Source organism: Rhodamnia argentea, chromosome 11 (assembly GCF_020921035.1).
Source record: "Rhodamnia argentea isolate NSW1041297 chromosome 11, ASM2092103v1, whole genome shotgun sequence".
NCBI lineage: Eukaryota > Viridiplantae > Streptophyta > Magnoliopsida > Myrtales > Myrtaceae > Rhodamnia > Rhodamnia argentea.
Window position 1 is genome coordinate 14,268,403 of NC_063160.1, and position 27,241 is coordinate 14,295,643.

Sequence of the window (27,241 nt, forward strand, 5' to 3'; positions counted from 1 at the left end):
AAGTGAGAGAGAGAGAGAGAGAGAGAGAGAGAGAGAGAGAGAGAGAGAGAGCGCATGAAATTCATTATTGAGGTGGTGGAGATCCCATATCCACATGTACTAGGAGTCACGTGTCGGGTGTCCATGTGGAAGTTCCGAATTGCATTTTACCACGGGACCACTCTTCCTGATAATAGCGGAGTAAGAACGAAAGGACCTTTTGGTCTTTTGATTGGTTTGGGTACCAACAAAGGCCAAATCCAGGCAGCGACGTTCCACTACATTATGAAACACTTTTTGCAGAGACATATTCCCATATTGCAAATTGGAAGGGCTCTGTGGATGCTTGCCGATTCCGGCTCGAGCAACAATTGAGATCACATCTTGGCTAGAAGGGCAAATGACTATTCATAACTTATGTGATGAAATTTATACTCGTACATAACGGGTGGGCAAGGTAAAACGCACCGCCCATTGCTTCCAGAAGTTCACAATTATAGCACTCGGCAGCATCCTCATGCTCTAAACTGATTCTGGAAAAGAGAGAAGGAAGAGACAGACAGACAGACAGACAGACGAGGGCTGGGGTACAAGCTAATTGTTCAGTACCACACTAGGACTATGAAGACAACACAAAATTGCCTGTCCCCGCATGCTGGTTGCTAACGTGAAAGATGGACATGAGACCCAAAAGATGGGGCTTTTGCCCGAGAATGCACACATGTTACAACAGTAGGAGTTCACAAACCTTTGGACCTGCAAACGAAGCACATATTAGCGGGTGCAAGATGGAGTAGTAACAGGCAATAATCAGTACTTATTTTTTAAAATCTAGGTAATTTCTGGAAGGAACACCAAAAGGGCGATAATTCAGTTTTAATCACGGTGATACATGCACATAAGTGAAAGCAGTATCTAATAAGCAGGCAAACTTCCTTATCTGTAGCATGACCGACACACTAGGTGAATGAACCTATCCAGCCAACGCTTTCCTAAATCCTTTCTAAACATTCCAAAATGTCTATGAACAGCCTCAGCAGACTACACCTTCCAGACAGTAAACATATTCGGATTCATTCAACCTAGAACTGAACATAACATCTGCTACAAATTCACGTAACCTGAATCTGTCTCCATTTAATAAACTTATGCGTGCATAAAATAGCGCAAAAGATAAGACCAGAAATATTTCATCCATCATGCAATGAACAGATGGTTAGAAGTTAGATTAATGAAATTTCTATTACCTTACTAACATGCATACACTTAGTAGCAGAGAACCTATCACTGTATCATATATTGATAGCAATCGCTACTGCAAGGAAACACGATCATGAACCACTTCATGTTGAAAATGATACTTGTACTAAAACACAGAGCCTTTGTACCGTAATCATCTGCTCCCAGTGGAAAAAAAATTACCTTCTGCTCAGGATCTCAAATTTTGTACTCATGCACACGCAACCACTTAGTCGATGACCATTTGTTCCCCTTAATAACAGGGCAACCACCTGACATGAATCAGAATGGCTAAGTGAATGGAGAACAAATTCGATAACTCATTTACAAGATCAGCATATATACTTTAGTAAATAAGTACAGACTTCGACATGCTATTTTATTACGAAATCTAGGTATGACCAAGAACGCATGACTGCCAAATAGAGAGCACAACTAACCATGCAAACTGGATTCATCCAGAACACCATCAGGTTTCATACTCCAAAAAAGAAGTGCATCACCCATTTTCGGTTTAACGGAAAGTCCTTCTTTACCGCAATCAGAAAGCTCGTTCCACCAAGGTACTGCACTAAAGTTGCCCTTGGCTGCAGGGAAAACTGTCTCACCTCCTTCCTCAACATCAGAGCTGTAATTATATGCAGATGGAGAAGTCACAAAACGAACATAAAGGGACAACACAGTATGTACTAATACAACTATATGCAAAAGCTAAAAGGCCATTGTACTCACAGATACATGAGAATAGTAGCTATTCGTTGACCACCATTCTTAGTGCTGTATTCATCGACGAAGTAGTCATAGTGAGGTTCATATTTCTGCCCAACTTCATAGTGGAGAATTTGAAGTCCCTCTCCATGCTCTACAATTTGCTAAGTTTGTTAAATACATGAAAATCGAATCAGCGTTGCTACTAGAATGTCGTTGATGCTTGGGCAAAAAGATCTATCCTGTAAAAATATCTGTGTATCCACGAATTGGCGGACATTCCAACAGACAGATTTAGACAATAGTTTCAAGATATTAATTTGACAGCTGCAATTGAAGTATTTCAATCCTAATCATCAATACTTTTTATTTGATGTGTAGGTTATGATGGTGGTTAAGAAAATTCCATTGCATACCTGCGGGTATGAAGGTAAAATCTGCTATCCTTTTCTCAATATCCCTAATTATCTTATCACGCCCTCTCTTCAGAAACGTCCCTGAGCTTGTCCGTACCCTGCATACAATGAGATTATAAAGGAATACATTATTGAGCAAATATCTAATGAAGAGGGATGAAACTGAGGTGTGTTAAAAGCTCAATGTTTGTAGATGGTAATTGAACCTGCTATCTTTACTCTTTCCAGTAGCACTATCTACAACAGTTGACTTATGCATATGGGGCTCGGCGATTTCGATCAGGTATTTGCACTCGTTTTCAGACTGCACATAAAAGGCTTGGCAATGTTAAAGGCTATAAAATCCAAGAGCAGGACTATAACAAATGTGCTAATGTAAATGTTAACTCATATAACCCTACTCCTCCAACTCATCATATGTTAGGCTAATGGATGAGGATTTTAGTCAGGAAATTGCAGTCAAGCCTGATTGAGCATTGTTGAATTATGGACAGCCCTAATCCATGAGGTTAGTGAGGTGTTTCATGGCCAGGTTTTACCTACTTAGGCGGGTTTACAAGGAAATTACGGTGTAGCAAACATTAAGGTCATTGTCCAATGGATAAAAAGCCTCAAGGATGACTCATTTGATCTATGATTGAGTTGGAATTCAACTTATTCAATCGATTCCATCTCACTGGATTCTGAAAATGTATCAGCTAGAGGACATGACCCTGCACCATTTAAATTGCCACCTTGACAGGATTTTCAATCAAATCCAAAACTAACAACCTGCGTACTTTTAGTATTTTGACTTTCTTTCAGTACATGATTCCTATGATGTCCATATAGTTGTTGAAACTCTAGAATCTGACGGTGAGGCAGTATTGTACTTGATGATGGAGACCCATTCAAAGATCAGTGAAAATAGAAGTAAGATGACTGACTAGTAGCATGAACAGCAAATTACATCCCAATGTGCCGATTTTTGAAATTGGCACATAGAATGCACATCAGAAGCAAGGCAGATTAAAACACAAAATAACTTATTAAAATCAAAATCCAACAACTGGGAAATGGCATTACCAATATATGAAATGATATGCAGTAAAACTTTCGCAATTCTAACCTGCTTACCAAAAAATTGTGATATACAAACGCTCTAGGTTCCCATGAGATCAACTCAACCCACTGCTCGCCTCTGTCTCCATCTCTTCCAAGTCCACTCCTGCATCACCATACAAGAACACCAATTTTCTCCTCAAATAATTGTCGCATAGCAAATCCAGCAGCAACATTCAGATTGGATAGTATGCAGCAAGTCCATTTTCACATCATTATGACCTACCTCAACTTTGCATCTAAATTAAATCCACATTCTCAGTCAACTTAGACAGTACGCACTTTGCATCTCCATCTAAACCACATTAAAAGTCGCTAATACCTCCTCCATCTATAAGCGAGTCAAGTAAATTCTCAGTCAAACTTGACCAGGAAAAAGTGAATTCCCCTTCAGATGCGAAATTGAAGCAACGTTTTCAAACATAGCGGCCCAACTACCAGCTAACTCGCAACTCTAGCAATCCGAGGCCTCATTACCTACCTCTCCGCGCTCTTCCTCAAAATCGAGCTCAGATCGTTCGCCTTAGAGGAGCCACCGGAGCTGCTGGGGAACGAGAACACGCCAAGCACGAGGAAGATCAGCACGACGAAGCCGAAGATGAGGAGCACGGCGCGGAGCAGCTGCGAGGACGGCGGCTTCCGCTGCGGGAAGCGCGAGTGCCTCGGTTTCGCCATACGTGGACGATCCGAGGCCGGTCAGGCGATCGGAGACCCAACGGCGTGAGCGAGATCGAGAAGGACGAAGAGAAGAGCGAGCTCCGTAATGGGGAGAGAATTGCCGTGTGCTTCTCTTCGTCGCTGTATAAGATTCACCGAGGGAGAGAGGGAGAGAGAGAGAGGCGAAGTGATCGCAACGCATGCCCGTTCGTCATGTGATAACAGCGTGGTTGCTGAGGATTATTTTATCAATAAAGACGTACTAATTACCGATTAGTTCGAATATTTACTTCTAATTGACTGATAAATTGAGATTATCAAAAGAGCATGATATAAAGGGCACGCGTAACTATTTTGATTTTCTGTTTTTCTATTCTTTTATTCTTTGAAACAGAAAAAGAATATAAATTTATTTAAAATATAAATTGATTTTTTGTTTTCGGGAATAAATTTCTATTCTGGAAAATAAAATTAAAAATTAAGAAAAGTAGCTTTTTTGTTTTCAAAAATAAAAAGAGCAATAATGTCATTTTAGAAAAATAAGTTTAGTGTAACTTAATGTTCATCTTAACAACCACGAGTCCAATGCCCTCGTCATCGATTGTTGGTCGCCGCCGACGATCGCAGATCTTCTCTACTGCAGCTCGCCGGTCCTTGCCATATCTATTGAGATTTTTGTAACTAAAAAAAAATTGAAAATAAAAATTTTTAGGTTCGTATCAAATGTATTTTTATTTATTTTTTATTTCGAAAATAGAAATTTTGTGCAATTATCAAATGTGTTTTCCTACTTGGAAACTATTCCTAAAAATAAAATTAGAAAAAATTTATAAAACAGAACGATTGCCAAATGCAAGGATCATCCAACTAATCATGGCCACGGACCGGCGACCGACCAGTTCCGGTTCATAAACCGGCGATTCCGATTCCAATTTAGGGGGAACCGAAATCGAGCCCTTAAGTGGCGATTTCGATTCCGATTTTGAATTGGCGGTTATGGGCCGATTTCGAGGCCTATTCCGATTCCAAACCGAAAATGAAACCTCCGGTTTCGGTTCAAGTTTCCGTTATAGTTTTTGAGTTTAAAAATTAAATTGTAATGAATTTGTAATAAAATTGTAATCAAATTATCAAATAATAAATTATAAAATAAAAGAAAATAATGAATTATCAAATTATGAAATAATGAATTATCAAATACAAATTGTAATGAGAATACAAATTGTTGGAAAAAAATTATCAAATATAAATTGTAATTTACAAGTTGTAATTGGGGGAAAAAATTATCAAATACAATTGTGATCAAATTTGGAGGGAAACAAGGAGGGGAGCTTGAATTTAATGAATTATCATTAAGCGCCTACATATCTTCTTAGGGATAGAAAAATTAAAGCCAATATAGTTCTCTTACCCTTAATTACCCCATACTTACCTCATTCTTAATTGTCGCTATCCGTCCCGATACCGGGATCGGTGATATCTCCGTCATCAAAGAATTCGGCTTCATTATTGCGATATATCTCTTATTGTCTATATTTAGCCTTTGTCCAATCATCAACACAAGCTTGAGCCTTCACCAAATCGGGAGCTAATGTAACAGCCTGGGCCCACCACGCTTCCGTTGCGTCACTTGCAAGATATTGTTCGTTTTGGAGTGCAATACAAGGCTGGGCCCACCATGCCTCCGCTACGTCATTTGCAAGATACTGTTCATTTCGGAGTGCAATACAAGGCTCGCCAACTCCTCACCGTTTTGTTCCTTTGAGGCCGCCTATATAATCCTCGAAAAACGCATCTTGCAAGTCTAAGAAGGGCCCGGCCATATAAACCATCCAAAACCTCACTCCCGAGCCTAGCCATATAAATCATTCAAGACCTCACTCTCTAGGCGATGTGGGACGGGATGTTACATACTTCCCCCTCGCCGGCACAGATCCCCGCCGTGCCCTCAACGGCACCACCTGCGGCCCCACATGCTGTTGGAAGTTAGCTCTGATACCAATTGTAACGGCCTAGGCCCACCACGCCTCTGTTGCGTCACTTACGAGATATTGTTCGTTTTGGAGTGTAGTACAAGGCTCATCAACTCCTCACAATTTTGTTCCTTCGAGGGCCGCCCATACAATCCTCGAAAAGCGCATCTTGCAAGTCTAAGGAGAGCTTAGCCATATAAACCATCCAAAACCTCACTCCCGGGCCTAGCCATATAAATCATCCAAGACCTCACTCCTTATGCGATGTGGGACAAGATGTTACAAATTTTCCCCTCGGCGGCACCGCGTATCCGCTGTGCCCTCAATGGCACCAACTGCAGCCCCACATGCTGTTGGAAGTTGGCTCTGATACCAACCGTAACGGCCTAGGCCTACCATGCCTCCGTTGCGTCACTTACAAGATATTGTCATCTTTGGAGTGCAGTACAAGGCTCGCCAACTCCTCATGATTTTGTTCCTCCAAGAGCCGCCCATACAATCCTCGAAAAACGCATCTTTCAAGTCTAAGGAGAGCCTAGCCATATAAGCCATCCAAGACATCACTCCTTAGGCAATGTGGGACAAGATATTACAGCTAATCTTGAACGTCGTTCGTCCAAAATATTGCCTCTAGCGCTAAATACTTATTCTACCGCAATCGTCAAATAAGGAGTTGCTAAAATTTGTTTTGCAATTAGAGCAAGAATTGGGTACTGGGTGGAATGCCTCTTCCATCAATCCAATATTGTGAAATCTATGATGCCTTTAGATTCATCAAACTCAAAAGAAACGATTAGAGAGCTTTCTATTTCGGAATTACTTCTTATTCCTCCCTTTTGCTTTTTTTGCCTGTGCAACATAAGTTGGTACCCTCTACTAATTTTACCTATGTTCCCACTTTGTATGTCACTAAATTGAGAAGATCCACTATCAACTAGATTATATATACTACAAAATTCATTATATAATTCTATTATCGCGTTTTTAACCCTTATTTGTATAGTTCTAATATTTACCGCATCAATTAAATGTAAACATTCATAATATGTATTCAAATAATTACCTAAACCATCTAATTTACAACGTGGATAAAAAATACAAGCAGCTAAATAAATAATAGGAATTTCCCTATAGTAATGTAGCCATTTTATTCGCATTGTTCCAATAGTGTCACTTAATTCTAAATCATTTTTATTTTCTTCAAAAACTCAAACAATATTAATACATTCTATTAAAAATAAATATGTAGTAGGATAATAAACACCGGACAATGTATAAATTGCATCATTAAAAAATTTTAAAATATAAAAAAAAATTAAAATATCCCATTCTTGTGGGTGTAAATTATTTTGAGTTATATTATCTGAAATAAATGCACATAATAAATTTTTATATGCAAAAGATTCATTAAGCAACTCGTAAGTATAATTCCAACGATTTAGAACATCTCTTGGAAATCTTTTTGGTTTTTTTCCATTTGCTCTACAAAATTTTAACCATTCTTTCATTTTTTGGGAATGTTTTCATAAAAATTGAATTGCCATTTTTATTGGGTAGAGAAAAATATCAAGAGTTTTTAAACTATATTGTACGGATAAATTTAAAATACGACAAGCACATCTAACGTGAAAAAATTATCCACAAAAAAAAGATTTACAAATATTTTCTAGTTCAACAATTGAAGCGGTATTTGCCACGTATTATCAAAACCAATTGAAAAAAAATTATTGGGCAAATAATATTCTTCTAAAATTTGCCTAATTAATCTATAAATATTATTTGCCGTATGCCTATCATCAAAAACTCTAAATACAATAATTCTTTTTTTAATATTACAATTATTATCTATCCAATGACATGTTATATCCATATAAAAATGAACTTGCCAATGATTACTCCAAATATCGCTATCATGTAACCTATATGCACACGTCTATTAGAATTCGTAAAAAAAAATTGTAAATTTTTTTTTCCTTTTTTTATAAAGATATTTATTTATGTGTTTAAGTGTATTTTTAGGAACACGCTTTGCTTGTGGAACACATGCATTTTATATAAATTGATTAAAACCAAACCTTTCACCAAAACTAAATGATAAATGTTCAACGGAAACAAATGTACCTAATTCTTCTTTATATGTTTTTTCATTATAATGAAATAAAGGAGGGGTGTTAGGATTGGCGTACCCGGAAATTTGTTCTTTCTTGGTGTCAATTCCCCCTTCGGTTGGATGTTTCGCCTTAAGATGCCGTTTAAATGTTCCATATCCGCCTCCACCGATATATTTGTAATTTATCTCACAATGTTTACAAATTACATCATACCTTTTTGGAGTTATATCAAATCTTTCAATCTTCATGAAGTGGTCCCCATAAGTCGGATGTAAACTCCAGCTCCTTTGTTGTTGAGATTTCTTCAATACCGGTAGGAGGATGAAGATTCTCTTGCATTTGGACTTGCTCCATATTAGGAATAATGTTGATTTCATCAACTACATCAACTTCGAGTCACCAATCTTCATAATCACGAGGACTAGGAGGATAATCGGACTCCCCCACCTTATTTGTGCCTTTGCCACTAGTTCTACTTCCACTTGCCATTTTTATATATATATAAAAATATGGTATAATGCAAAAAATATAGGGTATGAAAAAAGAATTTGAAATAGGAAATTATTAAAGAAGATAATAAATAAAGAAAATAAGGAATTAGAGAATAAGAAAAATTGGATGAGATGGTGAGAAAATAATGGATTAAGAAAAATTGAAAGAGAGAATGAGAATAATTGAAATATTGAATAAGAAATGAAAAAATGGTGTAATTGAATAATTGAAGAAAAGAAAATAATAAATTGGATGTTGTGAATAATTGAAAGTTAGAGAGAATTTGAGAGAATTGAGATGAAGAGAGAATTTGTGTGACAAAAAGAGAGATGAGAAGGGGTATTTATAAGTTAGAAATTAGTAAAGTAAAAAGAAAAAAAATTAGGTGGGGAGTGGTGATCATCGGTCACCAACGGCTCTTTCTTTTCTTTTCTTTTTTTAAATTTTTTAAAAAAAAAATTATCCCCATTTTTTCACAATTCGAAACTAGCACGGAACCGCCGGTTACGGGCTTGGTTCAAGGTTTGAAGAAACATTAATCGGGCCCTTATGCTACGGGGCGGGTTCCAGGTTAGAACCGCGGGCCCCGGTCAACGGGCCAGTTCTGGATTTGACTCGGGCTAGGTCCGGGTCGATTCCTATCTCAACCCGGCCCGTGGCAATGACTACATCCAGCTCCCCCCAAAGGATTTAAAAGGGTAGAATTACCAAAATAGTGGGTCCCATTGGCGCCACCCACCCTGATTTCGTTACCTTCCTCCTAATGATGTCGGCCTCCATTGTTCTTTTCTCTTACCGCCTCTTTCTATTCATCGCCGACATCATGTCCCCGTCACACTACCATTGTGATAGGGTTAGATTCATCGCTAGGGATGATTTCAAGTCCCATATATATTTTACCTAAAACCTAAAATCTACTTGTCAAAATATATCCCTCATGTTTTGAAACCTAAAACTTATCCTATAGATAATCTAGAACCTATCATATCACAAGTTTTAAGGTTGATTTCGAGATCTACCTAGATTTCACTTGTATTTTTAATTGAATGATTACATTAAATCATTACGATTAATGACCACAATTTGCTGTTACAATCTACTGATCACAACTCATAATTAGATATATAAATAAATTTGAAATATTAACAAAGTAAAAATTTCAGTCATAGTATCGTCGGAAATGAAAGTTCGGATCATTGGTTCCAAATTCCGTACATGAAATATCGCAAGATCGTACGAAGATATATACCAAGAAAAATACATAAACTTATTATCGATAGATAGGTTCCAAGCAAGTAGAAATTGGAACTTACTCTGCATGCCATGGAACCTGAAACTGAATAGGACTCCACCAGTATGATTCCAAGTTTTACCTTGAAAATATGCTCACCCCTATCCACTGTGAAGTGACTCGACTGTCTAAGGACCTTGAAGGTTGACTCTGCACATAGTCCTCTATATGAGGTCGCGAGCCTTAAAATCGCTCTTATTGCAAGAGACAAAGAGGGTGATCGCGAGTTATGGGTGAGACAAAGAGACGGCGAGAAGGTTCGTGGTGGTGGCGGCCGAGACGCATTTCATGGTGGCAGCATTGTGATATCTGCAGAAGAGATGGTTGAGAACAATCGTCGTCACCGGACGTAATCTTCCCCTAGTAGTGCTTCGGCCTCACTCGAACCCCATCCCCATCCTCGGCGAAGAGCCCGTCATCGCCTGTGGCGGACAATTGTTAATTGCCATAAAACGGGGAAGGGTCGAGGTTTAGGATTTGGATATTTGATTTTTTACTAAACAAATAAAATATAATCACATCGTTAATGCACCACAACCCTCCTTCACACACACACACACACAAATATATTACGTTAAGTTAGACTAGATTATATTTTTTTCTACATCTAATCCAATTGGCAATATATGAAGGGATCATTGTTGTGAACAAGGGGAATGGCAATCTTCTGATTGGTATATCCTGAATAGTAATTATTAAACACCATGAAAGATAACTATACAAACAAAGAAAACCAATAAAAAGGCAAACAATGTAAATGATCATGTGTATGTTAATTATTAGGAAATTTCCTTTGTTCCATCATAATGAATGTCTATAAATATAAAAAAGGCAAATAACGAGAAACATAGGGCAAAATTGTCAGTAAATATTCTACAATTAATTTTTGACATGTAATATATTAATTACTTCTTTATTTGGAGGAACATTTCAAAATTTAATACCCCAATTAAGATAAGGGTTTTATACTTGGTCCTAAACAAGACCTCGGGATGTAAAATTTCGGGATATTTCCTAGGATAAATGGAAGAAAAATATTTTCTCTCAACTTAAGAGGTGGCGGTAGGGAAGGTAGACTCCACGTCAACTTTAACTGTCTATTGCCAGGTTGGGTCATATGGTAGCATCCCGCGTTTGGGGTAAATCATCGAAGTTTCGGCTCCTGCCGCATCGACCTATGCTACGCATAGTGTCTTTCAATCAATTTGTCGCCAACATATGCCTAGTTGAAAGACACTGTGTAAGGGTTTTATACGGTGTTTCTGTAGTGGACTAGCAGTTTGTACCAACGCATTCTAAACAATGCCACGTGTCTTATCCTTTTCCTCCTATTAATGCAGTTTCCCATCGATGCGGCCTTTTGCCTCTTTGTTCTATTTTTTGTTAGTGTTAATACCATGAAAAAAATCAACCCGATACACATGTGATAAATTTATCTCAAATTAATTTTCTGATCGCAAAAAATCTCAACCTATAATAAATTTACTCAAAACTAATTTTTTGACAGCATAAAATCCCATACTAGTACACCTATGACAAATTTACCATCAATTACCGTTAGTTTACGTTAAATTTGGTTAATATCATGAAAATCTCCAAACTAGTACACATATCAAAAATCCAAATTGATACGTCGGCCAACTTCCACGTGCTATCCAGCTGTGCAATTTGATGGTAAAATCTAACAAAAACTAATGGAGGGTGAATTTGTCACATGTATATCGGTTTGGGATAGCTTGCAGTAAATTTATCAAATATGTACCGATTTAGGCTCTCAGTGGTATTAATTCTTATTTTTATTAGGTCTGATGTCGATATAAGAAATATCGTACGTATTGACCGTTAGGTTCGGCAAATAAGCTGGCCTTAATTTTGATAAATGTAATTCATTTTAAATTAGACAGCGACCAGTTATTTGTAGTAAATTACCTCACCTAATGGTTAGACGATGTCACCATCGAAGGCCCCCGGTTCCTATTGGGTCAAAGTCAAAATGGAGAAGCTGTCTGTCTCCACTAGACAATGTCGCATTATTAGGCTTTGATGTTCCCTGATCTGCCCTGGTTATTTGCTTTTGTGAATGGTTAAAATCTGCTTAACACTGGCACTCAGGTCACGATTCCGATTCATGTATGAACCGGTGTTCAGCTTAACTTTCTTGCCTCGATCACAGCTTGAGCAGGTGAAATTAGTCGGAGACTTGGAGAGCGTCGGCACGGTAGGAATCGTGCCGGCGCTCCTCCCGATCTTGCAAACCATCAAAAGGGGAAAACTCTTTGGAACTGACAAATGAATGTGTACACAAATGAAGATCAAATCGAGGATAAGTTAAAGATGCCTGAGCTAGTCGACGCAATGCAAATCTTGATAATTTGCAGAATCTGGAGCTAATCAAGCGCGATGCAAATCTGCAGGCGCCCGACCAGAAGTGGTCGAAACAGCACGTGACTCGAATGAATTTTGCAAGCGATAATACGAACCAAACCGAATGACGACACGGGGTGCTAAAACACTCCGAGAGAAGTCGGATACAGTGGAACAGGCTTGTACGAGAAACAGTTCGGAGTGTAAGAGGAAGTTCTTCTCGGGTGATCCATAGACTTGAGGGCCGGTTGGTTCAAGTACGCGTACTTGCTCTTCGTCCACCTGCGGATGGAACACGCGCGACACGCATCAATAGCAACTCGTGGCATTTAGATCCACCGATCGACTCGATTATGCCGACGAGACCATCTTTGGCGATCTTTTATTATCCAGCATTCGGGGAGGAGCAAAAGCCTAGTCCTAGTATTCTGAAGCCAAACATGCATATAGGAAGAACCCAAGCAAAACCTCACCAGTCTTTTATTCCGATGCGCACTTCTTTCTCCTCTTTGGCGTGGCTCCACATCATGTGGGAAGCGGCCACCGCCGCGTTGTTCTCCTTGGCGTTGCCGTTTACATCATCTAAAGACTCCACGAAACGCTTGTAGTCGTCCTCCTGAAGGCAACAATGTCTTAATGAGTCCTGGCTGTGAGGAAAAAAAAACTGCAGATGTTCGAAGTTCATCTGCGCCCGTAAAATCGAGGAAGCGGTGGCGCAACCTATGCCACTTCATCGCAACTCTTCAATGCTCTCCGAAGGTCATAGAATTTATGGCTTCATTGATCTGCCCCGTGGCAACCTCGAAATGTTGTGCATAAGATGTGAAATTTCATATGTAGAATGTTAGCTTTTGCGTATCAGTGTTTGATGGAACAATCTTGACGAAATTGGTGTGGAGGGGTTTAAACTACATCCTAAACTGTTAAAACCGGCGAATGGTTATATAGAACTTCTATTGCTTGACATGCCGCCTTTCGAGACGTTTCGAAGTAAAACTCACTATAACCTATAGGGATGGAGCTACATTCATTCTATACGAACGCTGATCATGTTTGCAGTCGACGATTTTGATCTCACCGAGAGCTTCCGCGCCCTGACACGTGCCGCGGCCTTGATCGCCGCCAAGAGGTGATCTTCCTCCTCGATGCGCTTCTGCCTCCAGAACCTGGCAATCTCCCTGTTCGTCACGCTGGTCTCAGCGACCGCTCTCCTGGCCCTGAAATTGGGGAGCGGCGGCGGCGGAGGAGGCACCGCTCCCACTTTGGCGTGCTGCATCTTCCGAGAGAGAACAGAAGAACCTTTGCCAATTGTCTGCAAGCCTTGCTTATCACATGAGAACAATGCAGCAAAGGGTCACAGCTGCTGCTGTACCAAGTCCTGTCCAGGGCTACCAATCCAACCTAACTTTCAGCACTGACATGAATTCATTTCCCACTGTCAAACCAGGAACTTTCTGTTCCTTTTTGTCCCTGGTTTTGCTTCAGTGAAATCTGAGTGGTGTTTGCGGGAGTCAACTCTGGAGAAATTGAACATCTTGGCTTGTGGACTCTTTGCCATGAGAGAGGCAGACGAGAGTACAGAACGGTTTGACCGGTAGATGACAACTTCCAAGTTAGATTCACCACAACTATTAAGAGAATGATCCAAAGTTAGAGATTCCAGGCACTTCCTATGTGGAGAATGATAGTTGAAGAGCTGACCCATGTAGAGATGGCAAAATGGTCTAAAACACGTGCATTAACCTATGTTTAGTAATGCGGGTCAGAAAAGGGTTGCATTTAGTTTTAAAAACAAGCTTGAGTTATAAATGGGCTACTTAACAAGTTTTAAATGGGACATAAATGAGTTACTTGACTATCTTACGTGAGTTACAAACACGTTTTGTGAATTTTTAATTTTCTGATTTTTTTTGTAATTTTTATTTTATTTTCTTCCTTCCTTTTCTTTTTCTTCTATGAAATCTGGCGAGGGTCGTCGGCGACAAGACAAGGGCCACAATTTTTTTTTTTTTGAGAAAATCAATTTTTTAATAATTGTTATTATTTTATTTTGTTTTATTCTTTCTCTTTTATTTCGTTTCCTTTTTCCTTAATCATCTGTTGCGGGTGGTCAATGATAACCACAACCGAGCTCGAGCTATAGTGAACCGACTCATATTGATATATTTAACATGTTTTGACCAATTTTCATACAATACAAATCTAGCCTCAAGCTCGTTGGGGTCCGCCGGTCGCTAATATCCGGGTCGTTGGGCGTCAATCGCCGGCCGACGGAGGAAGAAGGAAATCCGACGATTTTGTCGAAAAAAGAAAAAAAATAGAAAAATAGAAATTTATAAGAAATACGTTTTTTAAAATTGGATTACATATAGAAAGAAGGGTTTTAGCTATATGGGTCGGACATGAGTTATTAGATTTATATTGCATGAAAATTGATCTCTACGGATGAATGAATCAATATGGGTCGAATCATTCTTGCTCGACCCAAATCTGAACCGACCCAACCGTTTGACCTTTTTCTATGCAATCCATGAACTGATCCTTACTTTTGGTGTACGGTGGTGGTCTGTTGGACTGATGAGGAGACCATAAATTTAGTATGATGTGTAAATGTTGACTCGAAATTTAAAAACAATGCGACTTCGATAAAATAAGAAGTCCGTCGGAGCAGACTTTGTCCATTTTTCCCTTTGATAAAGAGTAATTAGGGGTGCCAACGGGCCGGGCCGAGACCCGGCCCGAAACCGAACAATGCCAAGCCCGACTCGGCCCAAATCCTCTTCGGGTGGATCGGGTCGGATCCGGTCGGGTATGTTTCTTTTCTTTTCTTTTTCTTTTTTTGAATTAAAATCACTTGACATGGTCGTAGAATGAAAGAATATAAAAAATTAAAATGAAAATAAGATAAATTAGAAAGAAAACATGGGTGAAAAAAAAAAGTAGGAACCGGACTGGCCCGACCCAACCCGATCTTAACAAGACCAAGCAGGCCCGAAAGGCCTGAAAATTAGGGTGAATTTTTGGGCCGGGCAAGGTCGAGTCGGGCAGGGTCGAACCAGCGCGGACTTTTTTGACACCCCTAAGAGTAATAATCCCTTCTCGAATTGAGTACGAAGATGGAAGAAGAGACGGACCGCCCTATTCTATTATGGACATGCCACCCGAGCAAAGCTCGGTATACTAAGGTTAGCTTACGAAACAACGAGATCAAGTGCAAGCGATCATCCAAACAAGTGAAACACAGAATCACCCAGCAAGAGCTGGTCGTGCCGAACCAATTTGGCCATTTGGTAGACTGGTCTTTAACGTGCTAGTGTTCGTCGCCGTTGTGTCATCGGTGGCGATTGCTCAAATGATTATGGGCCGACCATGACTTTGTTCGTAATTTACGCACATTTAAACGGACCACGTTTTTTGAACCAAAAACACAAAAAAGGGACCAAGTTTCACAAAAGCGTTGTTTATGACTTGGCGTGATCCGACCTGGCCGGTCGCATTGGGATTGCCCGGATCGGACCTATTATTCGGAGTGCCATATTAAGAGTTTATTCAGTAAGTATTCATTTTGTTTTTTTTTTTTTTTTGCTCCGATCGCCGCAATCAGTGACAGAACTAAATGACTTTTCACTTGATCAATTGAATGAAGGCACAACCTATGTTCACGTACAAATAATTTGGGCGCTGCATTGGCAAACCCTAAAATATGAGAAAAACTACCAAAGACAATACTTACGAGAAGTACTACCCAGCTATTCTAAATTACATACTTCTACAAGCAAAAGTTTCTAAACAACAAAATTTGCACGTAGAAGTGATATGAATTTCTTTGTCGTTCCGGGCGCAAAATCTTATGATCGATTCTTTTCTTATTTAGTGCACCCAAGTGTCACGGGCCGACACTTGATATCGTGACCGAGCGACACCTAGGGCATGCACCATAACACTTCTCAAGAAGAATTTATGCTTCAAAAGTGCTTCCGGAGTAGAAATATATTTGGTTACATCACTTAATTTTTCTACTTCTGAAGTATATATTTTTTTCTTCAAAAGTGATTTTAGAGCCATTTGTCTGAAGGAGATAATCTATCGCCGATGACCGTTGTCCGCTGCCACCAATCTCCTTCGGCAAATAAATAAAAAAAATATTTTTTAAAAAATAAAAAATATATTTTTAAATAATAACTCATTATAATAATTTTTCACTAAATTTGTATTACATGAAAGTGTTTTAGTAAAAGAAATAAATATTTCACGATTTGGTTAAATAGCATCTACAAAGACATAATCATGGCAAAATGGACCGAGCAATTGACCTAACTATTTGTAAGTTTGATGGTAGACGAGATTAAAAAGGGGAATTGAACCACCTGTACCTACAACAAAATAGGATGGAATAACATTCAGCGTGGATTCCATAAATAGACAGGAGCAAAAATTTGCATTTAATTTTTTTCCAATAATGTGCATTTTAAGTTAAGATCAATAATTTTTCGTAGAAGATTTTTAATTATGTTTTAGAAGTAGAAATTTTCAATTGTTACCGAACGAATTTCTGTTTCAAAAGCAGAAATTTTGTTTTGCTATCAAACACATTTCTTTGATCAGAAATCTACTTTTGGAGTAGAAGTATAAAAATTAACTTCGGGCTAGAAGTTAATTTTTGAAACACAATTGTTGCCATGCGCGCCCTGAGTCTCCATTTTATTATTCTCTGCTTACTTGAGTAGCCTAATCCAACATATCCCAAGCCACTCGCTCACTTAGGCTCTATTTATTATGCGAAAAATAAGAAATTTAAAAATATTTTTCTAAAAATGATAACTCACAATTCTTGAAATAATTAGCAGATAAAAAATATTTTCGTCACCACCAACAACTTATGTTCAAATATTTGAGTGGACGATAAAAATATTTTTTGTTCATTTATTTTTATAAAAAAATACAATTAATCAATTTTTAAGAAAAAAATTCTTAAATTATTCAGTTTTCGTAAAACAAACTACTCAGCGTTGGCAGTTGGCTGATCCGGACCTTGAAGAGAGCCTCTAGAGAGAGAAGTCCAAGCAGTAAGCAGACTCGATCTCCGATAGCGTAAACCCAAGTGCCAATCAGACTCGATCTGGGGTTGCGCAAGGTCAGCATTCCACCAGGACAGGGATTGCCCAGACCCAAGTGCCAAACAGATGGCTAGGCGGTTGCGTGGAAGCCAAGTTCGCATCCTCCTCTATAAATACCGCCTCAGCCCCCTCCCTTGGTTTGCTTTCTTCCCGAAGTCTCTCTGCTGCTCGAGAGTCGGAGGGAGATCCGAGCGGCAGCAGCCTCTTCTTCTTCCAGCTGCAACCGCCAAAATTTGAAAACAAAGAAAAACAAACGATCAACCAAGAACGAATTAAGTGGAACTCGAATTGCATCGGCCCCTCAATTTTTCAGTTCAAAAGTTTTAGGACCACCGTAAAACCCTAGGCGTTCGTGTGGCGGAGTCGGATCGGCCATGGATATTCGGTTCCCTTTCTCTCCGGCGGAGGTCGCCAAGGTCCGGATGGTCCAGTTCAGCATCCTCAGCCCCGACGAAATCGTAATTTCCCTCTCCCTCCAACTTTCTCTGCGATTTTCGTTGCGTTTGTTTTCCGCCGGGTTTAAGGAGTGTTTAACTCGGAAAAAAAGCGCTGTGAGTGACTTGAGCAATGATCGAGCCAGTGGTTTTGAGGTTGTGGTTTTTTTCTCTCGGTGTTGAGTTCGGAAATTGGATTAGGGACTGCGGTTCTATGCGCTTCAACCGCGTTTTGAGTGCTTATGTGCTGATTGAGCTGCTGTTGCTTTTTGTTTAGAATAGAAATCGCTCGGGAATGATGTAGTTGTGGCTTGTTTTGAGGTTCTGATATCCACGGTTATGGTTTTGGGGTTTCTGTGCGTGTTCTGATTGTGCAGCTGGTTCTGTTTGGTTGTGCAGAGGCAAATGTCTGTAGTGCAGATTGAGCACGGTGAGACGACAGAGAGGGGCAAGCTGAAGATTGGTGGGCTGAGTGATCCTCGTCTTGGCACGATTGATAGGAAATTGAAGTGCGAGACATGCACGGCAAACATGGCCGAGTGCCCTGGGCACTTTGGGCATCTGGAGTTGGCGAAGCCGATGTTTCATATTGGGTTCCTGAAGACCGTGTTGAGTATCATGCGCTGTGTTTGCTTCAATTGCTCCAAAATACTTGTAGACGAGGTACCCGTGCGCACTCTCTTTAACAAACATCTGTGGTTCCAATCACAATTCTTGGAGTACTAGGCAATCCAAAACTTACTCTTATTTTCTTGAGATTTGTCAATATTAGACTTGCAAGGGGAAATGTTAAAGTTCCCAAAGTTTCAATGCTGAAATTCCAATTTTAATTTGTTCTTTTTTTTTCCCAATTGATCTACAGTTGGGGTGGTGGGGGATGTACCGATGTGGATAACCCTATTTGTATGTAAGAATTAGCTGAGGAGCTTCATTGTCTTCTGAACCTTTGAACAGGACTGAGCTTTGTTGATGCAGAACTCTCAGTTTGGTTCTATTGCTGATACTGTATAATTTTATTTGAAGGTGTAATTGGACATAGGTAACTCTGACATTGCAAAGATGAGGCTGCAATACATTGTTCCTTTTGAGTGTTAAAATTTGATTCCTTCCAGATATGATCTGGTGCAAAATCGATTGTTGTGAATGTTGAAGCTGTAGTATTGTGGATTCTAATGGGATAGTTTTGAACAAATGAGGGTTGAATGGAGTGATATTTATAGATAACTGTTGCTTTCACACCACTCCTGATGCCAATTATAATGTTGTCTCAAACATATGAACCCATAGAAAAATACAAGCTTATGTCATGGTAATAGCTACTTACCTTTTGGACTTCTTGCAGGAAGACCACAAGTTCAAACAGGCCCTTCGAATAAGAAATCCTAAGAATAGGCTTAAGAAGATACTAGATGCGTGTAAAAACAAATCAAAATGTGAAGGTGGAGATGAGATTGATGTACAAGATCAAGGCTCAGAAGAGCCGGTGAAAAAGAGTCGTGGGGGCTGTGGTGCCCAGCAGCCAAAGCTTACCATTGAAGGAATGAAAATGATAGCAGAATATAAGGCCCAGCGGAAGAAAAACGATGATCAGGATCAGCTTCCTGAACCTGTGGAAAGGAAACAGACACTTTCTGCTGAAAGGGTAATTTTTTCATATGCATGAACAGAACTAATTTTTCCTCTTACTTTGACAAGCTTTACAGACTGTTAATGTGAAAATTAGGTGCTCAGCGTTCTGAAGAGAATAAGTGATGACGACTGCCAGCTGTTAGGCTTGAACCCAAAATATGCTCGTCCAGATTGGATGATTTTACAAGTTCTACCTATTCCTCCACCTCCAGTGAGGCCCTCTGTGATGATGGACACCTCTTCCAGGAGTGAGGCAAGCATTTCTTCGTCTTTCTGGCGTTTGTATATGGAATTATCTGATATTATGCTTTACTTCTTTTCTGGATTGTTTGTTAGAATTAACTTGATGAGTTAACTCTTATGCAAATGAGAGGATATACTTACGTCTTGCCTGTTTTCGTATACAGGATGATCTGACGCATCAATTGGCAATGATTATAAGACATAATGAGAATCTAAGGCAACAGGAGAGGAATGGTGCACCAGCACATATCATATCGGAGTTTGCACAGTTGTTGCAATTCCACATTGCTACATACTTTGACAATGAGTTGCCCGGACAGCCAAGGGTCTGCTGACTCTTTTAAGCCATTTGTAGAATTTGAAGATGAAAATAATTTTTGTCTGTCTTTATCCTGTATCATGCCTCAAGTGTCTAAGGTACTGATGCGTGCATTTCTTCTATTACTTCTCAGGCTACCCAGCGGTCTGGGAGACCTATCAAGTCGATCTGCAGCAGGCTTAAGGCAAAGGAAGGTCGGATTAGAGGGAATCTCATGGGAAAAAGAGTCGACTTTTCTGCTCGAACAGTCATTACACCTGATCCGACAATTAATATTGATGAACTAGGCGTCCCTTGGAGTATTGCCTTGAATCTTACGTATCCAGAAACCGTGACTCCTTATAACATTGAGAGGTTCATAAACTTAGCTGTTCTTCTTCATTCTTCTTCGTTCTTCGTTCTTCTTCTTCTTCTTCTTATCTTAAAACAGGTTAAAGGAGCTTGTTGAATATGGGCCTCATCCGCCACCTGGTAAAACTGGGGCTAAATATATTATAAGGGACGACGGACAGAGACTTGATCTCCGCTATTTGAAAAAAAGTAGCGATCATCATTTGGAACTAGGCTACAAGGCATTCTCCCTTATCCTTGTTCTTCTTCGTTTTTGGGTTTTTGATAAGTAAGAAGGATTCTTTGAAACAGCTTATTTAACTTGAAGTACTCTTTTACAGGTGGAGCGACACTTGAATGATGGAGACTTTGTGCTGTTCAATCGCCAGCCCAGTCTTCATAAAATGTCTATAATGGGTCACAGAATTAAGATCATGCCATACTCGACTTTTCGTCTAAATTTATCTGTAACTTCACCGTACAATGCTGATTTTGATGGAGATGAAATGAACATGCACGTGCCTCAGTCTTTTGAAACCCGAGCAGAAGTTTTGGAGCTAATGATGGTTCCCAAGTGTATTGTTTCACCTCAATCCAATAGACCAGTGATGGGAATTGTCCAGGATACACTCCTAGGTTGTCGTAAAATCACAAAGAGGGATACTTTTATTGAGAAGGTGATTCCGCAGAATGCCTCGTGATAGTTTTGCAAATTTATCAGTTTTTATTTTCTGTTTGAGTTTTGACTTCGGAAGTCCATGGTTTCTTTTTTTCCCCCTCACAGGATGTTTTCATGAACGTCTTGATGTGGTGGGAGGATTTTGATGGGAAAGTTCCCACTCCTGCTATTTTGAAGCCCAGGCCTCTTTGGACGGGAAAGCAAGTGTTCAATCTCATCATTCCCAAGCAGATCAATCTCCTGAGAAATTCCGCATGGCACGCAGAGTCTGAAACAGGATTTATAACTCCAGGAGATACCCAAGTTCGAATTGAGAAGGGGGAGTTACTTTCGGGTACTCTTTGCAAGAAGACACTTGGGACATCTACAGGAAGTCTCATACATGTCATCTGGTACAAACTCTCAACTTTTGTTTCAGCTGGATGATTTACTGGCAGATGAATTCTCTTAGAAAATGTCTACCTGCGTGAGAACTTTTGGAACTTGGATTTGCTATAACATTTGTGTTCAGGATACTGAAATTCCTTCTTCTTGTCCACGGTAGAGCTTCTTCGAAGATTTGGCTGGCTACTTTTTTAGTATTGATGGTAATATTTGTCTGTGCAGGGAAGAGGTTGGCCCAGATGCAGCCCGGAAATTCTTGGGACATACCCAGTGGCTTGTCAACTATTGGCTTTTGCAGAATGGTTTCAGCATTGGTATTGGAGACACCATCGCTGATGCAGCAACAATGGAAAAAATTAATGAGACCATTTCTTCGGCTAAAGATGAAGTGAAAAGGCTTATAAAAGATGCTCAGGAGAAAAAGTTAGAGCCTGAACCTGGACGAACAATGATGGAATCTTTTGAAAACAAAGTGAATCAGGTCTGTATATTTTCCCCCACGCATATTCTTCTCATTTTAGGCTCTATAAGTCAAACAATTACATACTTGTGATCTTTCAGGTGTTGAACAAGGCTCGTGATGATGCTGGAAGTAGTGCCCAAAAGAGTTTATCTGAGAGTAACAATCTCAAAGCAATGGTTACTGCTGGATCCAAGGGAAGTTTCATCAATATTTCTCAGATGACTGCTTGTGTTGGTCAGCAGAATGTTGAGGGTAAGCGGATCCCGTTTGGATTCATAGATCGAACTCTGCCCCATTTCACAAAAGATGATTATGGGCCAGAAAGTCGTGGATTTGTCGAGAACTCGTATCTTCGTGGGTTGACTCCACAGGAGTTCTTTTTCCATGCTATGGGTGGTAGGGAAGGTCTAATTGATACTGCTGTCAAGACTTCTGAGACGGGATATATCCAGAGGCGATTAGTGAAGGCTATGGAGGATATTATGGTCAAATATGATGGAACAGTTAGGAACTCGTTGGGAGATGTTATACAGTTTTTGTATGGTGAAGATGGTATGGACTCCGTCTGGATTGAATCTCAGAAACTGGATTCTTTGAAAATGAAGAAGTCAGAATTTGACAGACTTTTCAGATATGAGATAGATGATGAGAGCTGGAACCCTGATTACATGTTGCCTGAAAATGCTGAGGATCTGAGATCGATTGGAGAATTGAAAGATGTCTTTGATGCTGAAGTTCAAAAACTTGAAGCTGATAGATACCAGCTTGGAACAGAGATTGCAACTACAGGTGATAATACTTGGCCATTACCTGTCAACCTCAAGAGGCTTATTTGGAATGCCCAGAAGACTTTTAAAATCGACTTAAGGAGGCCTTCGGATATTCACCCTGTGGAGGTTGTAGAGGCTATTGATAAGCTTCAAGAGAGGCTTAAGGTTGTTCCTGGTGAGGATGCTTTGAGTGTTGAAGCTCAAAAGAATGCAACTCTCTTTTTCAATATCTTACTTCGTAGCACATTTGCTAGTAAGAGAGTGTTGAAGGAGTATAGGCTTACTCGTGAAGCTTTTGACTGGGTGATTGGTGAGATTGAAGCGCGTTTCTTGCAATCATTAGTGGCTCCGGGGGAAATGATTGGTTGTGTTGCTGCACAATCTATTGGTGAGCCTGCCACCCAGATGACTCTCAATACCTTTCACTATGCTGGTGTGAGTGCGAAGAATGTCACTCTTGGTGTTCCTAGATTGAGAGAAATCATTAACGTTGCCAAAAAAATTAAGACGCCCTCCCTTTCCGTCTATCTGAAACCTGAGGTGAACAAGACAAAGGAAAGTGCTAAGAGTGTTCAATGTGCCTTGGAGTACACTACTCTCCGCAGTGTAACTCAAGCCACTGAAGTATGGTATGATCCAGACCCTACGACCACAATAATTGAAGAGGATGTTGATTTCGTCAAATCTTACTATGAAATGCCGGATGAAGAGATCGCCCCTGAAAAGATTTCTCCTTGGTTGCTTCGCATAGAGTTGAATCGGGAAATGATGGTGGATAAGAAGCTTAGCATGGCCGATATTGCGGGGAAGATCAATCTGGAATTTGATGACGATTTGAACTGCATATTCAACGATGACAATGCCGATAAGCTCATTCTTCGCATTCGTATCATGAATGATGAAGCTCCGAAAGGGGAGCTTACTGATGAATCTGCAGAAGATGATGTCTTCTTAAAGAAGATTGAGAGCAACATGCTCACAGAAATGGCTCTTCGAGGGATCCCAGATATTAACAAGGTGTTTATCAAGAATGGCAAAGTAAACAAATTCAATGAGAATGATGGCTTCAAGCCAGAAACTGAGTGGATGTTAGATACTGAAGGTGTGAACCTATTAGCTGTCATGTGTCATGAAGGAGTTGATGCCACAAGGACAACGAGCAATCATCTAATAGAAATCATTGAAGTTCTTGGTATTGAGGCAGTTCGTCGCTCCTTACTAGATGAACTGCGTGTTGTCATATCATTTGATGGATCTTATGTGAACTATCGGCATTTGGCTATATTGTGTGATACCATGACATACCGAGGCCACTTGATGGCCATTACACGTCATGGCATCAATCGAAATGACACTGGGCCACTGATGAGATGCTCATTTGAAGAAACTGTGGACATTCTTCTTGATGCTGCTGTCTATGCCGAATCAGATTATCTGAGGGGTGTTACGGAGAACATTATGTTGGGTCAGCTTGCACCCATTGGCACAGGAGACTGTGCATTGTACCTCAATGATGAGATGTTGAAGCATGCCATCGAACTTCAGCTGCCTAGTTATATGGATGGTCCTGATTTTGGCATGACACCTGCACGTTCACCAATCTCTGGAACTCCTTACCATGAGGGTATGATGTCTCCAAGTTATTTGCTGAGCCCAAACCTCCGACTCTCTCCAACTACAGATGCTCAGTTTTCTCCCTATGTTGGTGGTATGGCCTTCTCGCCTGCTTCATCTCCGGGGTATAGCCCTTCTTCTCCTGGATACAGTCCCTCATCACCGGGATACAGCCCGACTTCACCTGGTTACAGCCCCACATCACCTGGGTACAGCCCCACATCTCCTGGGTACAGCCCCACGTCTCCAACCTACAGTCCCAGTTCTCCTGGTTATAGCCCAACAAGTCCTGCATATTCTCCTACAAGCCCTTCATATTCACCAACTTCTCCCAGCTACAGCCCCACTTCCCCATCTTATAGCCCTACATCTCCATCTTATAGCCCTACTTCTCCCAGCTACAACCCCACTTCGCCAAGTTACAGCCCTACATCACCTAGTTATAGTCCGACCTCTCCCGTTTATAGCCCCACATCACCTGCGTATAGCCCCACCTCCCCTGCATACAGCCCCACCTCACCATCTTATAGCCCAACATCTCCTTCATACAGCCCAACGTCGCCATCCTATAACCCAACTTCACCTTCTTACAGTCCTACATCTCCTTCCTACAGCCCAACTTCGCCAGCTTATAGCCCCACATCTCCTGGTTACAGCCCAACATCACCAAGTTACAGCCCAACTTCACCAAGCTACAGCCCTACTTCTCCAAGTTACAACCCTCAGTCGGCCAAATACAGCCCATCATCGGTGTACTCACCAAGCAGTCCAAGATTGTCACCATCCAGTCCTTACAGTCCTACATCTCCAAACTACAGGTAAACTGTGTTGGCACGCATGGCAGAGAAGCTTTCCTCTGATTTTATTAATTTTTGCATGTTTTCCACATATTATCATTATTCTTTACTGTAGTTGTATTGGTCAAGCTATTCTTTGTTAAGGCAGGATTTAGGTTTAGTATGATTGAAGATGTCTGTCTTCTTGCAGCCCCACATCGCCATCATACTCACCAACATCTCCGTCATATTCTCCATCAAGCCCAACATACAGTCCTGGCAGGTAATGGTTTATCATTTCAATCTTCAGTCTATGGGACATCATCAAGTGGACGTGTCTGCTTTCAATGTGAAAGTCAAATTGTCTGATATTGTGTACCCCCGTGGAAAATTAAAGGTCAATTAGTCCAATTCACATGTCTGCCGTGCTTTTATGATGCTATTGTCGAGTATTCTTTCCCAAAAGAGTGGTGTTAAGTCAGCACATTTATAGTTCATGCACAATTGTCTAATCTACTATGTCAACTAATTGGTATTTTTTCTTCAGCCCATCCAATTCAGGTGTTAACCCAGATTACAGCCCAAGTTCTCCTCAGTACAGGTGAGTTACTAGCCTTGGGTGTTGAAAAATGTGGATAGCACATGGTTCCTAACTTGATTAATCTTTGACTAATCTGCACCCCCAGTGCTGCATATTCTCCAAGTGCACCTGGATACTCGCCTTCTTCTACCAGCCAGTACACTCCGAGCAACAAGGATGACGAGAGCAAGAAGGATGACGGGAGCAGTCGGTGATGCAAACTAGTGCTAGGAAAGCTCAAAATAGGTGATGTTTATTTCCTCAGTACAACTGATGTTTGCAAGGATTTTACATGGATGACAATTGTCATGTGCGGTGGCTTTTAGTTTTCTTTCTTCTTTATTTGTTTCTAACGATATACTTTTGGAAGTTAATATGGTGGCATATCCATTTGCAAGTCAAAAAGAGTTTAAAAAAAAAAAACACGTAGAATTTCCGACTTTTCGGTAGGTATATATCCCCAAAGCTGATATGTTCTCTGTTATTCAATCAATCTGCAGGTGGTCTGAACCTTCGCTGGAGGAAGCGTCTAGTCATTGAATTTTGACGACGAAGTGGATATTGTTCACAGTGAAAACTTTTTTTGGTACCGCAAACTATATGTTACGGCAGTGTGTATATATTTAGTTGCATGTATTGTCAGTCCAAGGGAATAGGACGTTTGTCGAAATGGACAAATACTGTTTCGCTTCTTGTTAGGCTCTTTTACCGTAGAGAGTTTGTATTACAAGAACAGAAGACTAGTGTCGAGTTCAGGACTATTATTTGGTCTTTGTGGTGAATGACAGAATGTCTTATTTCAATCTTGATTGCGCCAAGTGATCATTGGATCAACCTGGGTCAACGATGAGTTTGTCTGTTTGTTGCCATAGATGACAAAGAACAACGAGGCTTAGGTTTAGTGACGTATCAATTTGATGCCATCTGCCAATTGTATACTCTGTTTTTGAGCCTTAGAACCTGATGAACAACGGGAAATTGTATCTTCTGGCACTGCCTACCGGTTTTAGAAAGTGGCAGATTGCTTATAGCACAAGACATGGAAAAGAACATTTGTCAATTTAGCTGCCACAAGAAGTGAAACTTGGGGAGGATTTCAAAAGAACTCGTGAAGCGGGATAATTTTTTTCTGAAATAGCTTTAGATCAGTGTTTGTTTTAAAGTAGTCTCGGGGTCACGGACTAATACTCCAGATCACGAATTGTGCGACATTTATATCTTGAGTCTCCTTATTTGATCTCGTTCTTACTCTCGCATTCTTGGAACCGAATTCAAGAGGAAGCGTCGAGCACTCAACAATGTTTTGTCGCTCAAATACTTGGATGAAATAAATGAGGAGGAGGGTATTCCGAATTATGCATGAGTCGCTCTATGCACAACTGTTGATTCCCTTTTGATCCAGCGGTGTAGATTGATGTAACATCTCTGGAATGCAAGTGCATAATTTTCCATCTATCCATTTTCCATATTGGAGTCTCTCCTGAAAAAAAAAAACCCCAGATACAAGAAGATTCTGCAGTACAGGATCCATGGGCTAGTTCGGCCCACTCCCTCAGTCTGATGGGCTTGAAT

The 27,241-nt window shown here is 40.2% G+C and overlaps 3 protein-coding genes and 1 long non-coding RNA gene across 5 annotated transcripts; 1 reads left to right on the top strand and 3 right to left on the bottom strand.

Moving 5' to 3' along the window:
• Nucleotides 1-71: 71 nt before the first annotated feature.
• Nucleotides 72-18,965, bottom strand: LOC125312875. Its single transcript, XR_007196937.1, has 3 exons — nucleotides 18,779-18,965; nucleotides 7,887-7,893; nucleotides 72-99 (listed from the first exon to the last, which is right to left on the bottom strand). It is a non-coding gene; the product is annotated as an uncharacterized LOC125312875 (long non-coding RNA).
• Nucleotides 364-4,305, bottom strand: LOC115736482 (probable prolyl 4-hydroxylase 10). Its single transcript, XM_030668206.1, has 8 exons — nucleotides 3,925-4,305; nucleotides 3,459-3,549; nucleotides 2,549-2,646; nucleotides 2,343-2,440; nucleotides 1,951-2,080; nucleotides 1,659-1,846; nucleotides 1,402-1,490; nucleotides 364-735 (listed from the first exon to the last, which is right to left on the bottom strand). Exons 1-7 carry the CDS (start codon nucleotides 4,116-4,118, stop codon nucleotides 1,417-1,419), a joined length of 873 nt encoding a protein of 290 aa, XP_030524066.1. The 5' UTR covers nucleotides 4,119-4,305; the 3' UTR covers nucleotides 364-735; nucleotides 1,402-1,416.
• On the bottom strand, nucleotides 12,357-13,676 carry LOC115736386. Its single transcript, XM_030668079.2, has 3 exons — nucleotides 13,410-13,676; nucleotides 12,805-12,947; nucleotides 12,357-12,613 (listed from the first exon to the last, which is right to left on the bottom strand). The coding sequence occupies exons 1-3, from the start codon at nucleotides 13,605-13,607 to the stop codon at nucleotides 12,472-12,474; spliced, it is 483 nt and encodes a 160-aa protein (XP_030523939.1). The 5' UTR covers nucleotides 13,608-13,676; the 3' UTR covers nucleotides 12,357-12,471.
• LOC115736269 (DNA-directed RNA polymerase II subunit RPB1-like) lies at nucleotides 17,608-26,497 on the top strand. Of its 2 annotated transcripts, none has more exons than XM_030667870.2 (15): nucleotides 17,608-17,906; nucleotides 18,282-18,545; nucleotides 19,225-19,524; nucleotides 19,606-19,764; nucleotides 19,919-20,080; nucleotides 20,207-20,427; nucleotides 20,504-20,645; nucleotides 20,745-21,080; nucleotides 21,188-21,474; nucleotides 21,689-21,947; nucleotides 22,028-25,131; nucleotides 25,301-25,372; nucleotides 25,637-25,690; nucleotides 25,770-25,915; nucleotides 26,170-26,497. In XM_030667870.2, exons 1-14 carry the CDS (start codon nucleotides 17,823-17,825, stop codon nucleotides 25,882-25,884), a joined length of 5,559 nt encoding a protein of 1,852 aa, XP_030523730.1. In that variant the 5' UTR covers nucleotides 17,608-17,822; the 3' UTR covers nucleotides 25,885-25,915; nucleotides 26,170-26,497. The 2 variants fall into 2 exon arrangements, with proteins under 2 accessions (XP_030523730.1, XP_030523731.1); XM_030667871.2 differs by having other exon boundaries at nucleotides 25,776-25,915.
• The last annotated feature ends 744 nt before the right edge of the window (nucleotides 26,498-27,241 follow it).